This window comes from Amblyomma mixtum, chromosome 8 (assembly GCF_055824585.1).
Source record: "Amblyomma mixtum isolate Tamu chromosome 8, ASM5582458v1, whole genome shotgun sequence".
NCBI classification, from domain to species: Eukaryota; Metazoa; Arthropoda; class Arachnida; order Ixodida; family Ixodidae; genus Amblyomma; species Amblyomma mixtum.
In genome coordinates this window covers 51,266,603-51,288,131 of record NC_143019.1, presented here as the reverse complement: position 1 = coordinate 51,288,131, position 21,529 = coordinate 51,266,603, and the positions used below count along the sequence as shown (strand labels likewise).

Below are 21,529 nucleotides of genomic sequence, written 5' to 3'. Positions count from 1 at the left end.
AAATAAACTGATGACAACTAATTTCATCAAGAACATCAAGTACAAGGCATCAAGTACACAACGACAACAAGGACAGGGATCAGGGATAGAAAGCCGTGTCTGAGATGAGAAAACTACTGTTCAAGAACATGCCTGACAGGCCCCTTACCTCCAATGCCTCGATGGTGCGGTAGACATTCTGCAGCCTGTCGCCGACAGTGTGTGCAAGTCCTGCCTCGGCAGACTGCACTTGGGCGAGCTTGCCGGCCAACTGTTCCACTTCCTGCCAGAGCGCACTCACAGCGCTTAATCTGAACAGATGGGACAAAGGATGGTAAGATCAATGTACCCAAACGGCAAGAACACTTTATCGAGCTCTACCAGACAGTCGCACGCCTCCACTGACTCGTCCGAAACAAAACTATCAGATTCTTGTAGAGAGCACTGGCTGCTTTCAAGATACAAAGAGCGTGGCACTTGATAAGAAGCACATGATAACGGATGCTTCAGCCACAGCCTTTGGTTTTTCTCTCAGGGCTCTTTGTGATGGCGTGCTGTCGTTTGATAACCGACATGGAGAGAAGGCAGGCAGAGCTACAGAAAGATCCTTTTCACAAGCTTATTGCAAACTCAGACATGCAATACCAAAGGGAGATGCAATCTGCCAATCAATATACAATCATAGACATTGATAAGTAGAGGGGACCACAAGAGGACAATCTTGAATTGACCGCAGACATTTTTACACTCGGGATATATCTAAAGATAACGTTATACTTTTAGCCCCCTTTCCTAGTAGCTATGCTTTAAACAAGGCATCCGTCAACAGCTCGACTGAATAAGTGAGATAAATCATTCACTATCAAAAACTGCAACACGGTTCCCTGACCTAGAGGAGTCGGGAACAGGAAGAAAATCTTAGGTGACGCACCTGTTTCGACGTTCTTCCAGCAGTGGTGCCAAGGCGTGCCAACGCCTTTCGGCATCTGTTAGTTGTTCCTTGGCATTGTCTTGATATGGTCTTGGTACCAGGTCATGGTAATACTTCAGCAAATCATCAAGGCTGGTTCGAAGATGATCCAGTGGCTCCTTGTGATCAGCCACATCTTGCTTTTTCGCCTTTTAAGATTAAAGAGACCAAAATAAATTAGAGCACTATTACCAGACAGCTTAGAAGAAACGCTGAGTTACAGCGCAGCTATATATGCCAATGCCTGCAATAACAGCTTTGTTTACTTAGGCATTTCCCGATTTTATTGACGGCTCTCTGTAACGTTGGCTGCACTACTTATTGGCCCGAGGGCCCCAGAAAGTCTGAGAAAAGGACGGTGTGCATGATGCTTGGGTGCATAGTATAGCTTAGAGAACAGAATTGCAAGCATGGAAATGACATCTATGAATCAGTAGCAAAAGTCCAGCACATTTTGTTTTCAGTAAGAAAAAAAATGAAAGCGTGGACCGAAAAATCTGCTTCGCTTTTCTAAACAGACTGTGTAAAATATGCGAAAGAACAAAACATAAAGATGGCTACCTCTTCCACAACAGAGGCACAAGATTAGGAGTAAAACAAATAAATAATGGAGAAATTAGGAAAAGAAACATCATTTTAATTTGAGATTGCAAGCATTGACAAACATGCAGCTAGAACCTAATGTTTTTTAGCCGCACTTTTGAGGTGAAATGCCAAGTCTTGATATATTTAAGGTGCACAAAGCGCAGTCTGGAAAAATTTGGTTTCGCTTTTATTTTGTCTTCTTGGTTTCCGTGAATAAATAGTTTCAGTCGTAGGCAACACAGCAACAAGTTAAGCCCAAGGAAACAAAAATATGAGTGGACTACTTGCTTTTGCGAACGACAACCTCATCACTGTGCAATGGCCAATGAAAATAACATAATATGCGAAGACACCCAAAGTGATTTTTATCGCTCTTTTCGGACACAATTCGAGTAATAAAACAGTAACATAATGGCTGGTCAGAGAACACATCACAGAAATAATAAGCCCAAAGCAAACGGACTATGTTTTATCCTCATCTGCTGCCACAGGTGTGATGCGCCTGATCATCTACTCCTGCTGAACATAGCCTGACCAGTAACCTGCACGTTTCCGAAGATCGCTCAGCGTATTACTCCGCCAATGGCAGATCAGCCAGCTGCCATGCGATTCGCTGAAAGGCACTTCGCACATGCTTTTTACCATGGCAACCGTGTTGGTTGACTCCCCCTACTCTCCGCAGGGAGTTAAAAGAAAAGATGCGAGCCGGAATGTTTAATCCGACTAAACAGGAAAATCGGCCATACAAAATAAAAATCATTCGAAGTTTCTAAGAATGCTTGGAGAATGTAGATCGAGTTGTCGCGATAGAAAGATGAACTCAAAATCCTCTTTAGTGCACCTTTGAGGTGTAAAAGTACGGAGTCGAGGGGAAATATTAAGATGGACTGAACGGCCTTATCCATTAAGCACAGCATTACGGACCGGTTCTGTACTTTTCTTCAGAGAACTACACAAAACAACCATTAAAGCAAAGATGATGCTTACACTGAGAAGCTTCAACTCTCGCTGGGCATCTGCTGGAATGATGGTAGAATGCAAAAATGCTTCCATGCTATCCAGCCAAAGCAGGAACTCCTCCAATCTCACGTCGAGCTCTTGCTGCAAGCCCGCTGCACCATTCAGCTTCAACGTGCTGTGAAAAGAAAGCAGAAAGCATTGACCATTTCAGCATTTGCTCGTAAACTGCATTTATGAGCAATGATACACCTAAAGTACAGTCAAACCCTCATATATTGAACTCACAAAAAATACCTTTGAGTTCGATATAACGTGTAATTCGATGTAAAAGTAGCAGTAAGTTTAACAACATACAAACATAAGATTGCGAACTGGCATAATGGCCTTAACAAAGCCAATGTACTACCAGCAACAAAAAGTTATGGAACATGAGTCCGCAGAAAAAAATTACTTTGGCGCAGTTACTTAATCCAATCACCCGAAATGTGCATGCTTTATCCAGTGGTAATTAACAATACCATGGGACTGAACCGCGAGGCAGAGCTACAAGAAATTTTTTTACCACACGACACACATCCCGCAAACTTTTGCTGCCGATAGTAGTTCTTCTGAAGCCTGAAAATGTGTTGAGCAAAGCTTACTTCTGCTGGAGTGTTCCTTCGGCATCGCTGCATGACTGCTTGATGGCCGAGAGGTGGCTGTCTAACTCCTTCCTGATGTCTTCATCCAGGAGCAGAGTTCCAATGGACTCGCCATAACGGAGCAGCCCTTCATAATCTTCCTTGAGCCTCTGTGACTCCTGAAAGCAAGCCGTATGAGGCAAGTGTGTGCTTAGAAATGAAAAGAATTTGCAGATTTAAAAAGGCAGCGAATTCTTACTTTCTGCAGCGGATGATACAACACACAGAAGCTAGCCTACATTAACAAAAGCCACAGAGACATATATAACCTTCAGTCATGTGTTAAGGAAAAAAGAACTTCTATATACTGGTTCTCGCATCCCACTTGCATCTAGTTTACAGCATTAATCCTGAATTCAGCATGAATGGCTGATCATAGTCACTTCAATTCCATAAGGTATCAAACTAAAACCATATGCAGAAAGAGTCACAATCATAAAAAAGAACAAAATTCCATCCAACCCACTAGATGGGGCCCGCCCACATTCTTTATGGCAGACATGAGGGCAAGGACTCTGTTGTGGCATGACTTCACAGCAAAGTAAGCGAAAACTAGCCGTATATTTTATAGTACTACTAGTTATATTTGCAAACAAGCAGAGTTAACAACTATTCATTTTCTTCTAAACAAAAATTTATTTCTTGCTTTGTCATGGGATCACATTGCAAGTGGGACAACGCCCATTATACTTAGTAGTACTGTGCCTTTCCTTTCCTCAGTATCATCCCTTTCTCCGGCCATGAGTTTTTTTACTTATACAGATTATACAGGATGATATTCCCCTACCCGAAGTTGGCTTACCTCGTTTCGCTGTTTCAGCCATTCTGCCGCACTTTCACTTGGTTTTGATGTAGCTTTCTCCTTCTCCTGTTTCCTCAGTCTGTCCAGCTCCTCACGAGAGCTGGCGAACTGCGCCAAAGACTTCTCGGCTTGTACCTTCTGGCTGGGAGAAAACTTTCCGCACTCGGACAGTGCCCCGGCAGCCTTACTGGTATGTTCGATGTGACTCTTCACTACTTCCGCCTCTGTGGCGATGCCATCTGATATCACCTTGTCAAGGCTTTTGTTGGATGCTTCTATCGCTTGGTTCAACCGATCCAGTTTTTCCTAAAAAAGAAAAAGGGGGGGGGACAAATGTTGCAACATAATCCAAAATAGAGTTCAGCAACTAATCAACCTTTGCCTTTTCAACATTTGTGACACAAACAATGACCAATAAACCTGATTTCGTGCTAGTTACAGTTTAAGTTAAGGGGGGATGAGAGTCTTAAGAACTTTTTTTATTTGTTGACATATCTTTCTGAAACTTAGCATCTAGGTATATCATTGAATGCTGACTTCAAATATGCACTTAGATTTCACATATCTCAGCTGGAAGGAAATATCAGTCAGAATAAAATATCCTAATTAGGTAATTTCTTATGGGCCTTTATAGTAATTTATCAGTTAAGGAAAGATTTTCTAAAAATAAGCAGACATTTGCAAAGGTCCAAATCACATCATAAAGCTAACAAAATGTCTACAACATCATTTTGTTGATCGTAAATAAATAACAAAGTTGGAAAGAAAAAAATGATGTGGCAGTAATAAGCGCACACTTGGCCTAATAGCTCATATATCATGTTTAAAGGAAAAAAGAAAGCTTTACGATGTGCTTTGGGCCTTTGCGAATGTCTGCTTATTCTTAATAATCTTTCTTTAACCGATAAATTACTATAAAGGCCCGCAAGAAATGGCCTAATTTGGATGTTATTTTGCGATAAATTTTCTTCCAGGTGAGATATTTGAAATATAAATGCATATTTGAAATCAGCATTCTATGATAAACCTGCGTGCCAAGTTTCAACAAGTTATGTTGACAAAGAAAAAACAAGTTTTTAAGACCCTCATTCCCCTTTAATACGTCTATTTTTTGCAGTGCTTACATCATAACCGTTGCGAAAGTTTTTTTTACGGACTCAGTGGGTTGCTGCCAAGTACCTGACTGCATTAAAGCTGCAGGTTCACTGGAAAAGCTGCGCTAAACTGTCCATGTAAATGTTGCCGCAGCTAACACTGAAGAACAAGCTGAAGCATCACCCACGTACCTTGGGCACTTGCTCCCGCGAAGAAGGTTGCTGGGAACTTGGGACAACTCCGAGCGCATCGGCCATGCCTGTGTCGAGACTTTGCAGATCTTGCTTCAGCAGCTTCCACTGTGAACAGCGCCTATCAAGGTCATTGGCCTTGGCTTCCAGCAGCTCCAGGAGGTGAAGTGACTCGCGTGACTGTTTTCTGGCTTCGTCCAGCCATGGCCCGGCAGGCATGACACGCGCCAAGTGCTCTTCATGGTCGTGCAGAATGCGCCAGAGGCGCCTTGCTTCTTCCAACTGCTTGGCCAGGTGCTGAAGAAAAAAGGAAAAAGAGTTTATATTGTCTTTCATGGCACACAAGAGCATCGATAATAAACAACAGGTGGAGGTTCTGGTGAAGAGACTATAAGGAAACACTCTATAAAAAATGCGAACAGAACTAAACAAAAGCAGTTGCACACAGCCTGAGTTGCTTTGGGACGTTAAACCCCAATAAACAAACAAACATAAACAACCAGAAACAAAATTTTTGGGCCATGTGATTAAGGCATAAAGTAAACAGATTAAAGCCAGTTTGAATATGTGTGTGTAACAGCAGACACCTCTAAAAGGGGACAGACAAGCAGAGCAATCGTGTTTTGAATGCAGATTATGTAAAAGCTGTTTTCGTTCTAAAGCAAGAGCTGGGAAAAAATTACAGAACTGTGTTCATCGACCACAGGATATACAAAGCATGTATTATTACACTGAATACATAGGTAGAAAGAGAGCTTTATTATACTGAATAGATAGTGGGCTTAATGTAACTGCTAAAAGCTTCTGTAAAATGCTGTACTGGATTCCCCAGGTTTATTCTGAAAAGATGCCCTTTCTTGCAGAAACAACCAAGAAGGTCTCTTGTTCTCACTTGTGGTTGCATTCTGCTTGAATATTATGGCCTTACCATGGTGAAAAGAAATATAATCGATTGGTAGTTGTCGCAGGCCTTCACGCATTAGTTAAGAAATTGTGCCAACATCTAGGTCAAGAGTCACATTAAAATTCATAGTTTTCATTAAAGCTCAAAAGGCAACATTATCAGCAGGCTTAATTTAAAGCCTGCTTTGGTTAGGTCTGCTGGCGTTAGTTATACGTTTGTATACAGTGATTAGGAAGTACACATTTAGGAGCAATCATTCAGTATTTCATGAAAGGTTAACCATTTTTTTTTTTGACATGCAATGAAACCACTTAAGGTGCACATTAGGGGCTTTTAATAGAATAACTGACCAATAATATTTTAGTGTGAGGGCATTAGAAGCCTCATGGGGGCCAAAATTTGGTGTCTGTCATAAAATTCAGCCATTGGCTGGAACAAAATAACGACACCAGACCAAATAATTCACATTTCTGGACTGGTGTCACTTGGGGAAAGGCATCAACCCTATTTACGAGAGATATGTCAATTTATATGGTAAACTTGACTGAAGTTGGGGGCGAACATTTTATGCAGGATCAAAAAAAAATAGAATAATACATTTTCAGAGTACATTTATTAAGTAGGAAAAAAAAAGGCGGCCGTATTTCAAATGCATGTTTGCGCTACCACATGGCACAAAAACACTGAGAAAAAAGAAACAAACATTTTCTGCTTCAAAATAAAAAGTTCTTAGTCTCAAACATACATCTACTCCAAGGATATATAGACAACGCACCGTCAATGCATGTCTGCGACAAACACATCTGACAACTGCGCACACCCTGCAAACTACAGCGCTGCTTTCCTGCACGGCTCCGGACAGAAACTATGCAGGCGCGCAGGCTCGAGCAAGAAAGCACCTCGCCATTCAAACTTGCGTTTCGCCCGCGTCGTACGCTAGTCCCAACTGCAGCGATCGCGCGACCCGTGCATAACATCATAAATGCGCTTCAATTTCACTTTCCATCAGAAACAGCGCCTCAGTAAGCTGCAGCAGCGAGAACGTTCTTCAGAACGGCGCGCAGGATTCTTTCATTGACCAGCACGCTAAACTCGCTCGCTCCACGATTCGAATCTGGCGCGCGGCTTCGTTCCGTGACTTCAGAAGCGGGCCCGCCGACTCCCATCAGGTAAGAAGAGCCTCTGACAGCTCACAACAATAGCGTTTGTTAAACGCCGGCTGCCGCGCCGCTGCAACGATCGAAGCTGCACCGAATAAATACGGAGCTTAAAAAACGCGAGCCACGACAGTTCCGCAGTTATCTCTCACCGTTAGCTACGCGTTTCGTTTCATTAGCACCGGCTAAACATAGCCGGTGCTAATGAACAAACAAAGCTAACAAACAGAGCTGAAAAGCTTTCTAAACACAACCTTAGCTGATCGAACGAATGAGTGCGCCAACCGAAAACGGAACTTTAAGAGCACAGCATGCAAGTATATCACGGCATGTCGATCGCGTCCGTTCAGCGAAACTAGGTACCATAAATGTGTTCTCCCCTCACCGTAAAGCCACAGCATTATTCTTTCGAACGTGCGAGCACGAACCACGCGACGCGCCAGCCAAAGCGTCGTGAAGAGCACGCGAGCCCATTCAGAGATAAGAGCGCTCCACGCGATAACCCGCGCGGCATCGAGCGCGAGCATATGGCTCTCTGGGTGGTTCGGAGTGAGAGGAGGACCGGCGGCGGCGGCGGCGCACACAAACGCGACAGACAAATGCGATAAAAAAAGGAGAGAGCTGACCCTGGGGAACGCCACGCGGAACGCCATCGTGGGATCGAGATTCGCTTGACGTAGCACGAGGGGCATCGGCGACCGCGAAGGGCGCTCGCGGCGCGAATCGCGTCCGTCAGCTGTGGCGTAACGCGGCCCTGTATACACGCGTGCAAAGTTTGGCTACTTTGTTCAAAAATTTGTAACGCTCTCGCGAGAAACGAAAAACGCTCAGACAAGAGTGCATTCGATTTCGTTTCACGGTGGCGTAGCGGGTAGTTGGCAGAGATACCACCTGACAAGGTGCTTGGCAGAGCTATTTAGAAACTATGCGAGATAACCTAACCCAACTTGGATGCAGCATAGTCCTTGTACTTTGCAGTTTGCTCGGCTTAAGCTATGAATGAAACTCCCTTTACGCATGGCTTAATTTAAGCCCTGGGTACTGCTCTACATAGCGAGTGAATGTATACCTATATCTAGCACATGCAAACAAATGCCGAGCCTGTAAGCTGCGCAAAAGACGCAGAATTCCACTAATTTCGCCTGAATGCTGAACTGGGGAGGCAGGCTTTAGTGCAAGACTGCATCAACAGCCAAAAATTCATATGCCCCGCTCAGTGTGCTGCAATGCAGCACACTGTGAGATGGACATATGAATATATCATATATATCACAATATGGCACTTCCTTTTACAATACATTGACCAAGTAACCACACACTGCGAGATTATTACTACAGAGACTGACCACTACAACCTCATGGCAATAACGAATATCAGAAATGTAATCTGGCAGTCGTAACTAAAACAGGTGCATCTTAAAACCTGCAGTGATTAGCAAGACGTACCATGAAAGGAGATGGACAGAGGCGGAGAAAATGACAGGATGTATGTGCTTGCTCGTCCTGTCGTTTCCTTGGCCTCTGTGCACATTCTTTCATGCCAGCAATTATGTCTTTTAGCTCATGCGAAATGCAATTAACTAGCCCCGCTTCACGCTTTAAACCTACAATGAATCGGCTCTCAATGTAAAGTTTGTTGCTACTGAGCACCAAACAAAAAGCCTAAACCACTCTCAGATCTGCCATAGCCTACCCCAAGAGCACCAAAAGACTGCAAACTGAACTGAGCTGCCCACTGGAGGCTACCCTTCCACCAGAGTTGTACATAGCACGTTACAAGTAATTTATTCTTTGTAATCTATTACATTTTCTTGTGATTTTGTTATTCATCGATTACTTTTTCTAACAGTAATATTACGGGCAATTCAATTACTTTTTCCTGTAATTGATTACTGGTAATCAACTTACTGGTAATCAATCACTTTCTTTTTTTCCAAAAACAAGTTGTAACCAACGGTACAACTTTGAAAACCTTAATCTGACGGCAAACACAGGGGTGTTCCTCCTGTGACAGAGCGACAACGGATCAGCTGCGGAGAAGCAGCGCTCATGGTCATGTACGAGGGGGTACCCAAAAGAAACCGGACTTATTTTTGTTTGAACTTAAATTTGTTCACATTTTCAGCACAGACCTTCAATATCCTTCAAAGTACTCTCCACTTACAATGATACGTTTGTCGAATCTTTCATTCCATTTTTCAAAACATTGTTTAAATTCATCTTTTGTGATGCTTGACAGTCCCTCCGTCGTTTTTTTCTTCACCTCAGCAACATCAGCGAAACGCTTTCCATTCACCTGTCTTTTCATTCTACGAAACAAAGAAAGTAGCATGTGGCAAGGTCGGGTGATTATGAAGGTTGAGGACCAGAGGTCATGCCATTTTTGGTCCGAATTTGTCGTAGAGACAGGGCTGTGTGAGCAGGGGCATTGCCATGGTGGAAAAACCAGTCACCCGTCTGCCACAAATCAGGCCGCTTCCACCAAACACTGTTGCCCAATCTTTTCAACACATCCAAACAGAAAGCCTGGTTAACTGTCTGACCCTGCGGAACAAATTCTGAATGGACGACTCCTCTCACGTCGAAAGAACAAATCAGCATTGTTTTGAGGTTTGGTTTCACCTGACGAGCTTTCTTGAGGCGAGGTGAATTTGAAGTTTTCCATGGGCATGACTGTTGCTTTGATTCAGGATTTAATTCAGGAACACTTGAGTTGTCCCCATAGCATCGTCCTTGAACGTCTTTCTGAATATTTCAAGAGTTTCCGTTCCACTTTTTCCAAGCAAAAATCAGAATTTTACCAGCGCACGCTGTTCACGAAAATCAGCCACTGCAAAAACGACACTCACACAAAACAGTCGTCACTCTAAAACTCTGCCTAAACTAGTCTGACCTCCTTCAGTGACGGCACTCGGCTTACTGACTCCGAAATGTTCGTTCTATGCGCTCCTAGTGGCAAAACGCGGTACCACAGAAGCTGTGCCGATTCAAAAAATTAGTCCGGTTTCTTTTGGGTACCCCCTCGTATGTATGGACCACAACTGTGTCACCACCATCTTCTATGGCAGTTCTCGTCCCGAGAAATATCACGTGACCGCTCTGCAAGGAACCCCGTTATCTCAGATGGTGCTGCAACTTACCTCCTACTACACCCAACTCAAAGGCTTACACACAAAGCACAGAGCAACAACAAAGCCTGGTGCTTCGTAAGGACTTGGACATTAGCATCACAGCAATGCGCACTACGAGATGGTGCACAAGGTGTCAATACTTTATGAACAATATCGCCCTTACCTCCAGCACATACCATGAAGGAGTGTTCACTGTAGCTGCTAATCTCTTCATGAAGATATGTGAGGAAATTAGTGATGACAACTTCGAAAAGGAACTCCTCTTGAAAATTAATGTGTAACAAAATATCAAGCAAGCTGCAGTAGTTCATTGTAGTCTGATTAAATTTGTATTATGGCGATAAAAGTTGTCAGGAAAATTGTTCAGTCGCTTTTCTGGGGCTGTAATTGACCACTGTAATCATTTACAGTTACACTTCAGACAGAGTAATTGTAATTGTAATCGCTTGCTTTTACTCGCTTACCCATTCACTCCTTTCTGCAAGAGAGCTCGCAAGAATAGAAAGAAAAAAAATCAGATGATCATACATCTGATAAGACAGTTCTGTGAATGCAGTTGGATTTATCCTCAATGATCACTTCGATGCTTTCACTCAAAGCCAAGGCTTCACACACGCTACAGAGTTTTTTCTGGAGGCTTCACTCTCCGAGACTACAGACAGATGCTGGCATTTTGCACTGTGACACTCATACCGCTTTCACAGTAAAATTATCCAGCCTGGCTGAAGACCAGGACACTAGCTTGGGCATGTTGGTTATTCATTTGTGACGGAACAGCGCAAAACACAGGGACAAGAGACAAGCACTGTTAGTTACAACTGATTTTTATTTCGAAGAAACACTGCTTCTTATACCTTCTTCACCCCCTCAAAAACATATGCGTCACAACCATATCGTTCAAGCATCCAAAAAATTACAACATGCGACAAATAATCACAGATTTATAATCACATTTTTAACATGGTTGTGACGCATATGTTTTTGAAGGGGTGAAGAAGGTATAAGAAGCAGTGTTTCTTCGAAATAAAAATCAGTTGTAAGTACAGCGCTTGTCTCTTGTCCCTGTGTTTTGCGCTGTTCCGTCACAACTGGCTGAAGAGTTTTGCTAAGTGTATCCTCGACAAAACAAACTCTGCGGCAGTACCTTCACGCTAAGCAGGGCAGTATGTAAATAAAGAGGACTCACTTCATGCTGGAACAATAAGGTGATGAAGCGCAGGTCCAGCACAGGCAGTGAGGAGAGCTGGAGAACCTCCGACTGCTCCACCTCCGAGAGATGTCCGTTGATGACATCCAGCGAAGTCCAGAACGTAATCCAGGGCCTCAGCCAGAGCCAAGCTTCTGCCGCACGCGTCCTCGCCGCTTCAGCCATCCCGTCCACGGCCCTGTCGAGCTGGTCGCAGGCCTCGGAGTATTCCTGCGTAGATCCACGCTGCCGCAGAGATGCCAGCATCGGTCTGTACGTCGCCAGGCGGAACTGGAGGTTGCCAATGTCTTCCAGGTGTTGTCTGCACATGGCTGGATCTTGGAAGGGGGGTCCCGCTGGGCTGGCAAGTGTCTGCCTTGACTTCTGGCCAAGTCTGAGCAGGTCTGTGCAGCTGTTTTCCAGGGGCGCCTTTTGCAAGAGCAATCTTCGTGCACTGCCCCAGATGACGATGAGCCTGTGGCAGAGGATTCTCCACCGCCGAAGCAGGTCTTGCGAGCCTTCTGTCCGGATGCAGTGGAGGTTGACACCCAAGGGAATGAGGTCCCGGGACAGCTTCTACATTAGTGAAAGACCAAATCGAAAGTGGTATATGACTCAGGATCTTCATAAATGCCCACTTGGGAGGGCTGTGATGCACTGCCTGTGGTGATTCCACAGTGACTTAATGCATGCCTAAGCATTACCCACTACTGCAGTTATTTATTGGCTTCTTATTCAAACTGGTCTGGCCTGCTGGAGCCATGAACACCTTGCACATCACCACAACTTTTTTTTTGGAAAGATTACCACTGTCAGAACAATGCGTGCTTGTTGTAGACATCACTAAGTTTGTTAAAGAATTAGCAATGTACAGTCTTTGTCGAAAGTTTAGAGCCCAGGGGGTTTGCTTCTAAGCCTCGCAGTGGGACTCCTGTAACATTCGTGGTAGTCCTACCCATTGGAGGAGGCAGGACCAGAAATCTTCTTACCTTCAGCAAATTTGGAGCGCTGGAGATGCATTACGAACCAGACAGTGTGCTTCAGAAGCAAACCCTCTGGGCTCCAAACTTTTGACAAAGGCTGTACATTCATGACTACATGTGTGAAGACACAAGCTTGATTTCTTCCCACGTAGACCGCAAAGTTTACACGAATGTGACTGCTTACGTTGGTTGCTTATGCACTCTTTTTGTTCTCCGAAAAGCAAAAATGACTTCTGACAGTATTCATGGTAGTCATCTCTAGGTTACAGTTATCACAGACCTTTCATTTTTTAAAATGTTTAATTAAAAAGAGAAGCTGCAGGCAGGCACCACTGATTGGCTTCTACTTTATAAATTCTCAGCATGCAAGAAACAATGAAAGCCGATGGTACTGCACAACTATCTGAAATATAATGGCTTAAAGGAGAGTTGAGTTTAAAATATCAATTGGAATAAAAGCTTGGTAGTATCATAAGCCTGAGAGCTCAAAACCTGACACTCACCTCCAGTTTAGCACAGAGGTCCTGCAGCTTTTCTGCACTCCAATCACTTCCTGGTTCTCGAGGGAGCACCTACAACAAAAAGCCAAGCAATTTATTACACTTCTTTGACTTGATGAAAACAAACACGTATTTTTCCATCCGATTTATGAACTAAGCTTTTCTCACTACTAAAACTGATCTGCTTGTGGCAAGACAACTTCAAAGCCTGTCTGTGTTTGTCATAATAAATGAAAATTTGACCAATCATAGTTTTTTAACTACAATGAAAACTGTAAATTGTGAGAAGTAACAAATACAAGTGTTTTGGCTCTACAAAGGAATATTTCGCACCTAATATATAAATGCATAGTTTGCAGCTTCAAGGTACAAGATATGTGAAAAAAAAAAAGAAAAAGAAAATGTCAGATAAGATAGTACATTGTCATCATCAGCCTAACAAGGTATGTCCACTCTCCTTTATACCACCAATCAGCCCTGTCCTGAACTATGACAGCTTTGACCACCTTATCCCTGCAGACTTCCTAATCTCATCCACCTGACTCTTTGATGCTCCCTGCTTGCTACACATGTGTTCTTTAGGAATCCGTTCCGTTACCCTAAAGGAGCATCGGTGATTTTTTTATTGCATCCACATGCCTTCTGCAAATGCCCATTTCTTCTTCTCGAATTCAGCTAGGATATCATTCATTTGTATTTGCTCCTTGACAAACTCTGCTCTTTTCCAGTCTCTTAAAATGTTAACCCTGTCATTTCCCTTTCTATAACTCACTGGACGAAAACACTACATCAGGTATGAAAAAGCATTTCATGTTCGGTTAGTAAATGCGTTACCGCCAGGGCTTCAGACAACAAAATTTTGAGGCAGACAGAGCACATTTCTCACCTTCTCCAGTTGCGTAAGGTCTTGCTCCAGTTTTGCTGGATGCGTGGAGAAGCCCAAGGCTGACCAGTCGCAGTGACGATGCGGCACCGATCGTGGCTCCATCAGCGTTGGCACAGCAGCTTGGAGGGCACTGATTCGCGCCTGCAGGGGCGATGGGTCGATGAGCTTGGCTGACACATCCGTAGAAGTGAGATCTTTCAGTGCAGAGCGGACATCGGCTCGTGCCGCTGCTTGAGCGTAGCTGAGCTCAGCCCCGCCAGTGTCCTCTTCATGTGCTGCCTTCAGCGCCCAATCGATGAGCTTATCCTCGGCCGTCAGCCAGTGGAGCCACAGGGAGTGGAGCTGAAGCATTTCTCTGTGCAGCTGAGACGTTTTCTCCCTAAGTTGGTGCCACCTGAAGTACGAAAAAAAAGAGGAAAGGAAAAGGAAAAATGAAATTGGTGGGATTGGCGATTCTATTTCTGTCCTAATCAAACCCAATTTCACAAAGCCCAGTCAGAGTGGCGATAAAATTATGGACTCTCCTCTCTCAAATTATTTATTTTATTTATTTGAAAATACTGTTGGCCGTGAGGCCGTTACAGTGGTGGGGCGTGACACTTGGAAAGCAATACGACGATTATACAAAAATACAATGTGAATCTTCATCTATACAATCATTTCTTACCGCGTAATGTTTCACCTTTTATACAGAAATTTCTCACCTGTGCACCTATTTGATGAGAGGGAATGAATAAAACTAGAGACTTGATATACAGAGCTGTTCGTATGTATGTTCACTGCTTGTGATTGGTCAGGATAGCTCGTATACTGGCCAATCACGACAGCTGGCAAGATGACAGCTGTAGTGTCTGCCAATCAAAACGAATACAAAATACAATAAATACAAAATCAGTGAGAGCCCAGCCCCAGGTCCTTTACTTGTGCTCTACTAATCGTAGCCTTGGAAAAAAAACTGTGCTTCTCCATTAGTGCAATAACTCGGCCTTTAAATTTTTCATTTACTTTTAGTCTAAATGGTTTTTGGAGTGCTTGCTGGTTCAGTAGCGCGCTGTTGCTGCTAGCCAACTTTTAAAAAATATGGAATTCGGGTGATGCGATTCCTACAACACATTATTCATATTCAGGCTTTGTCTGCTATTTCTTTAAGGGATACTTGACTGAGTATACCGAGTGCCCATGGCCGCAGTTAGCTGCTACTGTACTCACTGTGGTGGTTTTCAAGTACTCTCACTTGTCACAATTTTTTTTCCCTGAATTATTCACATGAGTGTTTGAGACAAACCACATGCACTAAACTGAAGAGGACAGCCACAGCAAGGTTAAAACCTCGAGAGCATGTAATGCGAAGGCAAGATAATCGCTGGTCCTCAAGGGTAATGGAGGGGATTCCAAGAGAAGGCGAACATAGCATGGGGAGGAAGAAAGTTGGGTGGGCGGATGAGATTAAGAAGTTTGCGGGGATACAGTGGCGGCAACTAGCAAAGGACAGGGTTAATTGGAGAGACATGGGAGAGGCCTTTGCCCTGCAGTGGGCGTAGTCAGGCTGATGATGATGATGACTCTATTCCTTTGATGGCTACTTGCCTGTCTCGCAGAAGCCGAGTTCTCTCCAGCGAAGCCTTGTCGGGCCTGCGTCCCTGGCTGTCTGTGAGGTTAGCCTGAGCACTTTCCAGGCTGCCAAGCAGTGGCCTCTCACGCTTCTCCAGGGTTTGTTCCAGAGCCTGGCGAGGAGCACAGATTCATCAATCATCCAAGGTGATAACCATTTTTTTTTATCGCAGAACTAATATCAGAAGGCAAGACTATCCAAAGCTCAAATTCTTCCACAGTGTCATACAACATAAGTGCACCACAGCACATGAACACTTGCCTCGAGCGCTGGTAGGTAAGTGGCATACAACTCGGGACAGCAGTTCAGGTAGCGTTGCAGTCCGTCCTCAGCCTGGGTTAGGAATGATTCCACAGCATTCAGGGAGTCCTCATACGTGCTGACCGCTTCAAGGGCAGCTTCGAGCCTCTGGCCTTGCTCGGTGGCTTCCTTTTCCATTGCTTCGTGCTGCTTTCGCAAGGCAGCTATGTCCTGTCCCTTCTTCTCCAGCCTGTCAAGGCTTGCTTTCTGGGACTTCAGCATTTCTCTGATCCACTGAGAGGAAGGAAGAAAGACAAGCAAAGGAACAAGGAATGACGAAAACAGTTCCTAGCAAAAAAAAAACGCGCCATGAGCATTCATAACCTGAGGGAATCAATCCTGTCATATCTGTGCTGATGGGTCATTACCTTGTCATAACCGACATATCCCCAAGTGATCACTCACAACTGAAGAGCAACATGTTATTGCAATTTTCTTTCTCAATGGCTTTAATCCAGTCCAATGCACTGTTCACCAATTTTCAGTTACATGCACATAAAGAGTCGCCCGGAATAACTGCTGTTTCATATTTGCTTTTCAACAGCAATCTTTCTAGGTAAATGTAATTTCTTTTCTGGCAATTCAATTACCTGTACCAGGGGCTTCACCTCTGCCAAAGAAGAACTTACAACATTATATAAACCGGCCGATATTGTCTGGAGAAAAAGAAAATTTACTTCATGCACAACGCAGTGTTTTGCATGGCTGCATGAGTGTCACTCACTTGGATGAGGTGAAGACAGGACCTGATTTGTACACGCTCTGTCGGCTTCTCCCTAGCAATCTGCCTGAGAGCAGCCTGCGTTGCTTCCATGTTGGGTCTCAGCTCGCACCGCACCCTACTGGCTCTGTCTAGCTCATCCATCCTCTTCTTTGCCGCTCTGAGTCTCTCCAACAGCAGCACCATGATCACTTGCCACCGGCTGAGGATGATGTACAGCCTCTGGCGTGCCTCCATGCTGGCAGGTGGGGATGACGACACAGCTGACAGCAGGGCAGGCTTGGATGCTTCCAACTCTTCTTTGCATGCCTGGAATGACAGTGATTGGATTGGCAGTTATAATTCCTGGTTATAGGATGCTAGCTAAAACACTTTACAAACTTTGCTAGCTAAGGTGTTGCAAAAATGTTTGTGATCATCAGTGGAAGTCAGCAACGAGAGAACGTGGTTTCTGTCCTGTGAGGTATGTGTAATGAAAGACTGAATGGATGATTTTGCAGGGTATAGGGCGCGACATTGATTGCGCGCGACATTGACCGTTTAGAATCAGTTAAAAAAAAAAGCAATACGATTGGTATCTTCGGCCGGTACGATCGCAAGTTTTCACCTTCTTCCCATATGCACAGTTTATCTTTACAAACATTACAACATAGGCGCACACGTGAACGCATCATTACGCTGCACAAGATCGTTCACACGTCATCTGGCATTCAGGCACCCTTCACATTTGTGTCCTCAAGCGCACGTGCAACCCAACGGAACCACCCATTAAACATTGTTCCTTTCAAACCACATATAGATTTTCTTTTTTATATTTTCTTCTTTCCCTCTAACTGTTGAAATCTGGAATGGATTGGACGGCTCACTTCGCTTATTGCCAATTGAAGAGTTCGTTGTTCTGTTGCCTGACAATTTGACCTGTTGATCTGTTTTTAATACTTCTATGTTATCTGTTTCTATGCTACCCATGTTATTTGTTTTTACTAATGTATGCGCTCACTCCTGCTATGTCTCTCCTCCAAGACAGCAGTATTTCTAAATAAATAAATAAAAAATTCCTACTTTCCGTGCATGGACAACGAGGCTCAAATATACAAAGTAGGAAGGATAGTGTCATCACGCAAATCAATTTTGCAAAGTTACTATGCCAAACACATGCTCAATACAGCATTAATAAAATATGCCTAAATGAGAACACTGTATCAGACACCAGCTGCACTGTTTAAATCGCAGCACTGCACAGAACTGGAGACCATAACAACTACAAAGAAGTTTAAGCAATGTGAAACTGCATCCCTCAGATGGTCATCACCTCATCAACAAGCAGCGGCCCGGACCTGGGTTTCACAATGAATCTTTCTCTCTGTCTCTCAACAATGAGTAAAAATGAGGAGGTATGTTGTGAATTTAAAAGCTTTTTTGAGAAAAACTATGCAGTGGGCACACATATGGGTCCTACCTCATATGTTGGCAGCTATCATAACAATGTGCCACATCTCATGAGACATGTGACTGCATAAAATCTATGCAGTGAATAAACTCCATAGTAGCACAGTGTTAAGCGGTTGTGTTTTCCATGTTCTTAAAATCTCCAATGCCAGACGTGTACATACATGGGAGCTATGCCATTTAATGCATTCAGACAGAATGTGAGTAATGTTGCTACATGTCAGGAGCAGCAAGCAGCACAATACAGAAGCAAAAAATATGAATTTAGCAGCTTTAGCTTCACCTCTTGCTTCGTCTCGCCTTGCTCCCCCTGAATTTGAACCGGCCGCTTACCTGAAGTGCGCACAGGTCCGAAACCGGTTCGTGACGAGCAGTTTGTTCTGCGGCATTCAGCAGATCCTCCACAGCCTTTTCAAGGTCACCCTGGTCTGAACTACTGGCCATGGCTGGCCAGCCGGCACGAGCTCTCTGCAGGGCTTCTTGCAGCTTGCCAAGCCGCTGCTTCAGTTTTCGGATGTCCGTTTCCAAGCCTTCGAGGGAAATTGTGTCCCCTGGAGGCCTTTCAGCAGCGACCTGCAGGTTGCTTTCAGCCTCGTGAATGTGCTTGGCCAACTGGAAAAGAATCGGAGCACTCGCTGTCACAGTCGAACACAAACATGACCATAACACGCGCAACAATTGGAGTAGAACAGCAAAAGATGACTGTGGCACGTAGACTTTTTCAAAATGTACTGCTGGCCATTACCAGTCACTATCACATGTGTCATGGCCTCGGCGTCTTTGGAGCACGCACTGCATACCAGAAATAACCTAAAAGTTTGCAGCTTCCTTTGAAGTGCAGTTTCGGAAACATTGTAAGCCAAACCAGAAGGTGCATTCATTGCGAGGCTGGATCCACTAGCAGACTGTGTGCCTAACAGATTTAAAAGCAGGCTCATAATAATTTGTTTAGTTTGCATAGGACCGCCAGAAAAGCACTACGGATGTATGAGTTAAATGTGATGGCAGCCTTACAGAGTAGTGTGAGTTCTTTCCCATCATATTGCAAAATCACTCTCAGCCTATATAGTAGACGATCACTGTTGGCATACTGACCTCAAGGGTGCTCCTTGGATGCTTCGCTTCTGGTGGGCTGTCCCTGAGCACTTTTTCAGCATCTGCGACTGCAGAGGTCGCTCTGTCGAGTGCTTCCTTGCATCGACGCAGGCGGGCTACTTCGTGGCGTAGCCAGACTGTCCTCCGCAGCAGGAGCAGCCAGTACTGACGCCACTCTCGCAGCAGTCGTGTCGGCTGCTGTTCTGCCGGCACATGAGGTCCGAGCATGACCTCCCTGGACAGGTCCTGGAGGTCACGCACGTATGGCAGCCGCATGCGAGCCCTGCATTCCAGATCCTGCAGAGGGGTTTGTGGGTAGTTTTATTTATTCATATGCACCTCTATGTGTTACAGTATGGAGGATTACACACTAAGACAGATTATGAATTTGATATCGGCAACGTCATGTATTAATAAATAAGCGCCACAAGAGATTGAGACCAATTTTCTTTATGGAGATCTTTGCGTGATGTATGGCATCCATGCAATGCATATGCACCAGAAATAGAATGCTGTGTCTGACGTAATGTACAGTCTTTGTCAAAAGTAACCAGGCTGCACGTTTTTTTTTTCTTCTCAGTCGTATATTAAAGCTATTATGCCAGCCCTCAAGCTCTAAGTCTCTGTATGGTAAGAAGAACCCCTGTTCTCACCTTCAAAGAACTTTTGGATGTTTAGGGAAGCCGTGAGGGCTCTGCTATACGAATGAGAAGCAAACCATGCAGCCTGGTTACTTTTGACAAAGACTGTACCATAGCATTACATTTATGTGAAGCTGCAAAAAAATGTTTTGAACCATGTGGTTTATTATTTTGACAATTGCATGCAAATGCTGTTATGAATACAGAACCGCAGCAAGTACTAAAAACAGATCTTCAAATTATAAATGCGAGGGAACACAAAAAAGATCCTTTTTGTTTGCATTACAGTATGGAAAATACTGAAAAAAAAAAGAAAAAAAAGAGAGAAATACTAACTCTGTCTAGGTGGCACGGGCACTCTGAAACTGCTTGTCTAGGTTACAGAGAAACTCTAGAGGGCTACAGCAGGTAAGACAAATGCCGCAAAGCCAAGCGCTCTATGCAGTCTCCACCATTGTTGCAGGAAGATTCACAAAGCTCAGAAATATTGCAGTTTTTTAAGGAGAGACACAAGGCAGCCACACACCTCGAGGGAGCGTAACGCTTCTTCCAGTGATTCCAGGGTCGTAGGGGCGCTGGGTTCCCAGAGTGGGTTCTTGTGCATCCAGGAGAGCTGCTCCCTCGTGGCACCTTCCAGCTTCTCCTGGGCCGCAGCCGTTGAGCGAAGCTGAGCCAGTCTGGCCTCGGTGAGCGTGTCTGTCGAGGAGCCTTCTGACGGGGCCTCGCCAGACTGGTCACCACTCTGGCCAGAGAGGTGTTTGCCCAGGGCATCGAGGAACTGGATCTCCTGGAGTGCCGCCTGGACAGCAGCAGGAAGTGAAAGGTTAAAAGAGCATATATACACATTAAGACACAATTTACGACAGCAAAACCTGCCCTGTATGTCCAAGTATCTCTTTAGTGCATTGTATATCGGCTCATTTGGCAGGTTCTCTCAGATCATGATTGGCAATTTACCAATGTCCCTCGAGAGAAAAGTATACAACAGCTCTATCTTACCGGTATACTGACCTATGAAGGCAGAAACGTGGAGGCTGACAAAAAGGGTTCAGCTTAAGCTAAGGACAACGCAGCGAGCTATAGAAAGTAAAATGATAGGTATAACATTAAGAGATCGGAAGTGGGCAGAGTGGGTGAGGGAAGAGACTCGGGTTAATGGCATCCTAGTCGAAACGAAGAGGATGAAATGGGCTTGGGCAGGGCATGTAATGCGAAGGCAAGATAAGTGCTGGCCCTTCAGGTTAACGGAGTGGATTCCAAGAGAATGCAAGCGTAGTAGCAGGGGGCGACAGAAAGTTAGGTGGGCGGTTAAGATTAAGAAGTTTGCAGGAATACGGTGGTCGTAACTGGCAAAGGACAGGGTTAATTCGAGACGCATGGGAGAGGCCTTTGCCCTGCAGTGGGCGTAGTCAGGCTGATGATGATATGATATTGGCTCATGTGGATGATGTTAACCAGAAAAACCGATCATCGGTCAGGTAGAAAGATGCCTCGACTCACCTCATGGTTCTACCTCTAACAGAGTGGAATTTACTTCTAGTAATGCCGTGATTATGAGATCATCATCTTTCAAGCAGCCCTCCTGTCGTATTTAGAATATTCTAAGCTTCAGCGATGAGTGCTCTCCATTACATCTCTAGGTTATGAATTTCTCACGCCAGTTGCCTTCGCACATTCAAAGTTCCTATTTATTATAAGTTGC

General features: G+C 44.4%; 1 protein-coding gene across 12 annotated transcripts in view; it reads right to left on the bottom strand.

Moving 5' to 3' along the window:
- Positions 1 to 21,529, bottom strand: part of LOC149332392 (uncharacterized) — a 372,379-nt gene that overhangs the window by 24,166 nt on the left and 326,684 nt on the right. For all 12 annotated transcript variants that reach the window (XM_089557313.1, XM_089557304.1, XM_089557316.1 and 9 more), the window contains 15 exons: positions 20,354 to 20,626; positions 19,187 to 19,483; positions 18,425 to 18,703; positions 16,646 to 16,951; positions 15,883 to 16,155; positions 15,597 to 15,733; positions 14,010 to 14,403; positions 13,127 to 13,195; positions 11,641 to 12,216; positions 5,263 to 5,559; positions 3,977 to 4,282; positions 3,136 to 3,293; positions 2,522 to 2,669; positions 911 to 1,098; positions 149 to 290 (listed from right to left, as the gene is read on the bottom strand). In XM_089557313.1, the coding sequence (XP_089413439.1) occupies positions 149 to 290; positions 911 to 1,098; positions 2,522 to 2,669; positions 3,136 to 3,293; positions 3,977 to 4,282; positions 5,263 to 5,559; positions 11,641 to 12,216; positions 13,127 to 13,195; positions 14,010 to 14,403; positions 15,597 to 15,733; positions 15,883 to 16,155; positions 16,646 to 16,951; positions 18,425 to 18,703; positions 19,187 to 19,483; positions 20,354 to 20,626 (3,843 nt within the window). The remainder of the gene's footprint in view (positions 1 to 148; positions 291 to 910; positions 1,099 to 2,521; positions 2,670 to 3,135; positions 3,294 to 3,976; positions 4,283 to 5,262; positions 5,560 to 11,640; positions 12,217 to 13,126; positions 13,196 to 14,009; positions 14,404 to 15,596; positions 15,734 to 15,882; positions 16,156 to 16,645; positions 16,952 to 18,424; positions 18,704 to 19,186; positions 19,484 to 20,353; positions 20,627 to 21,529) is intronic.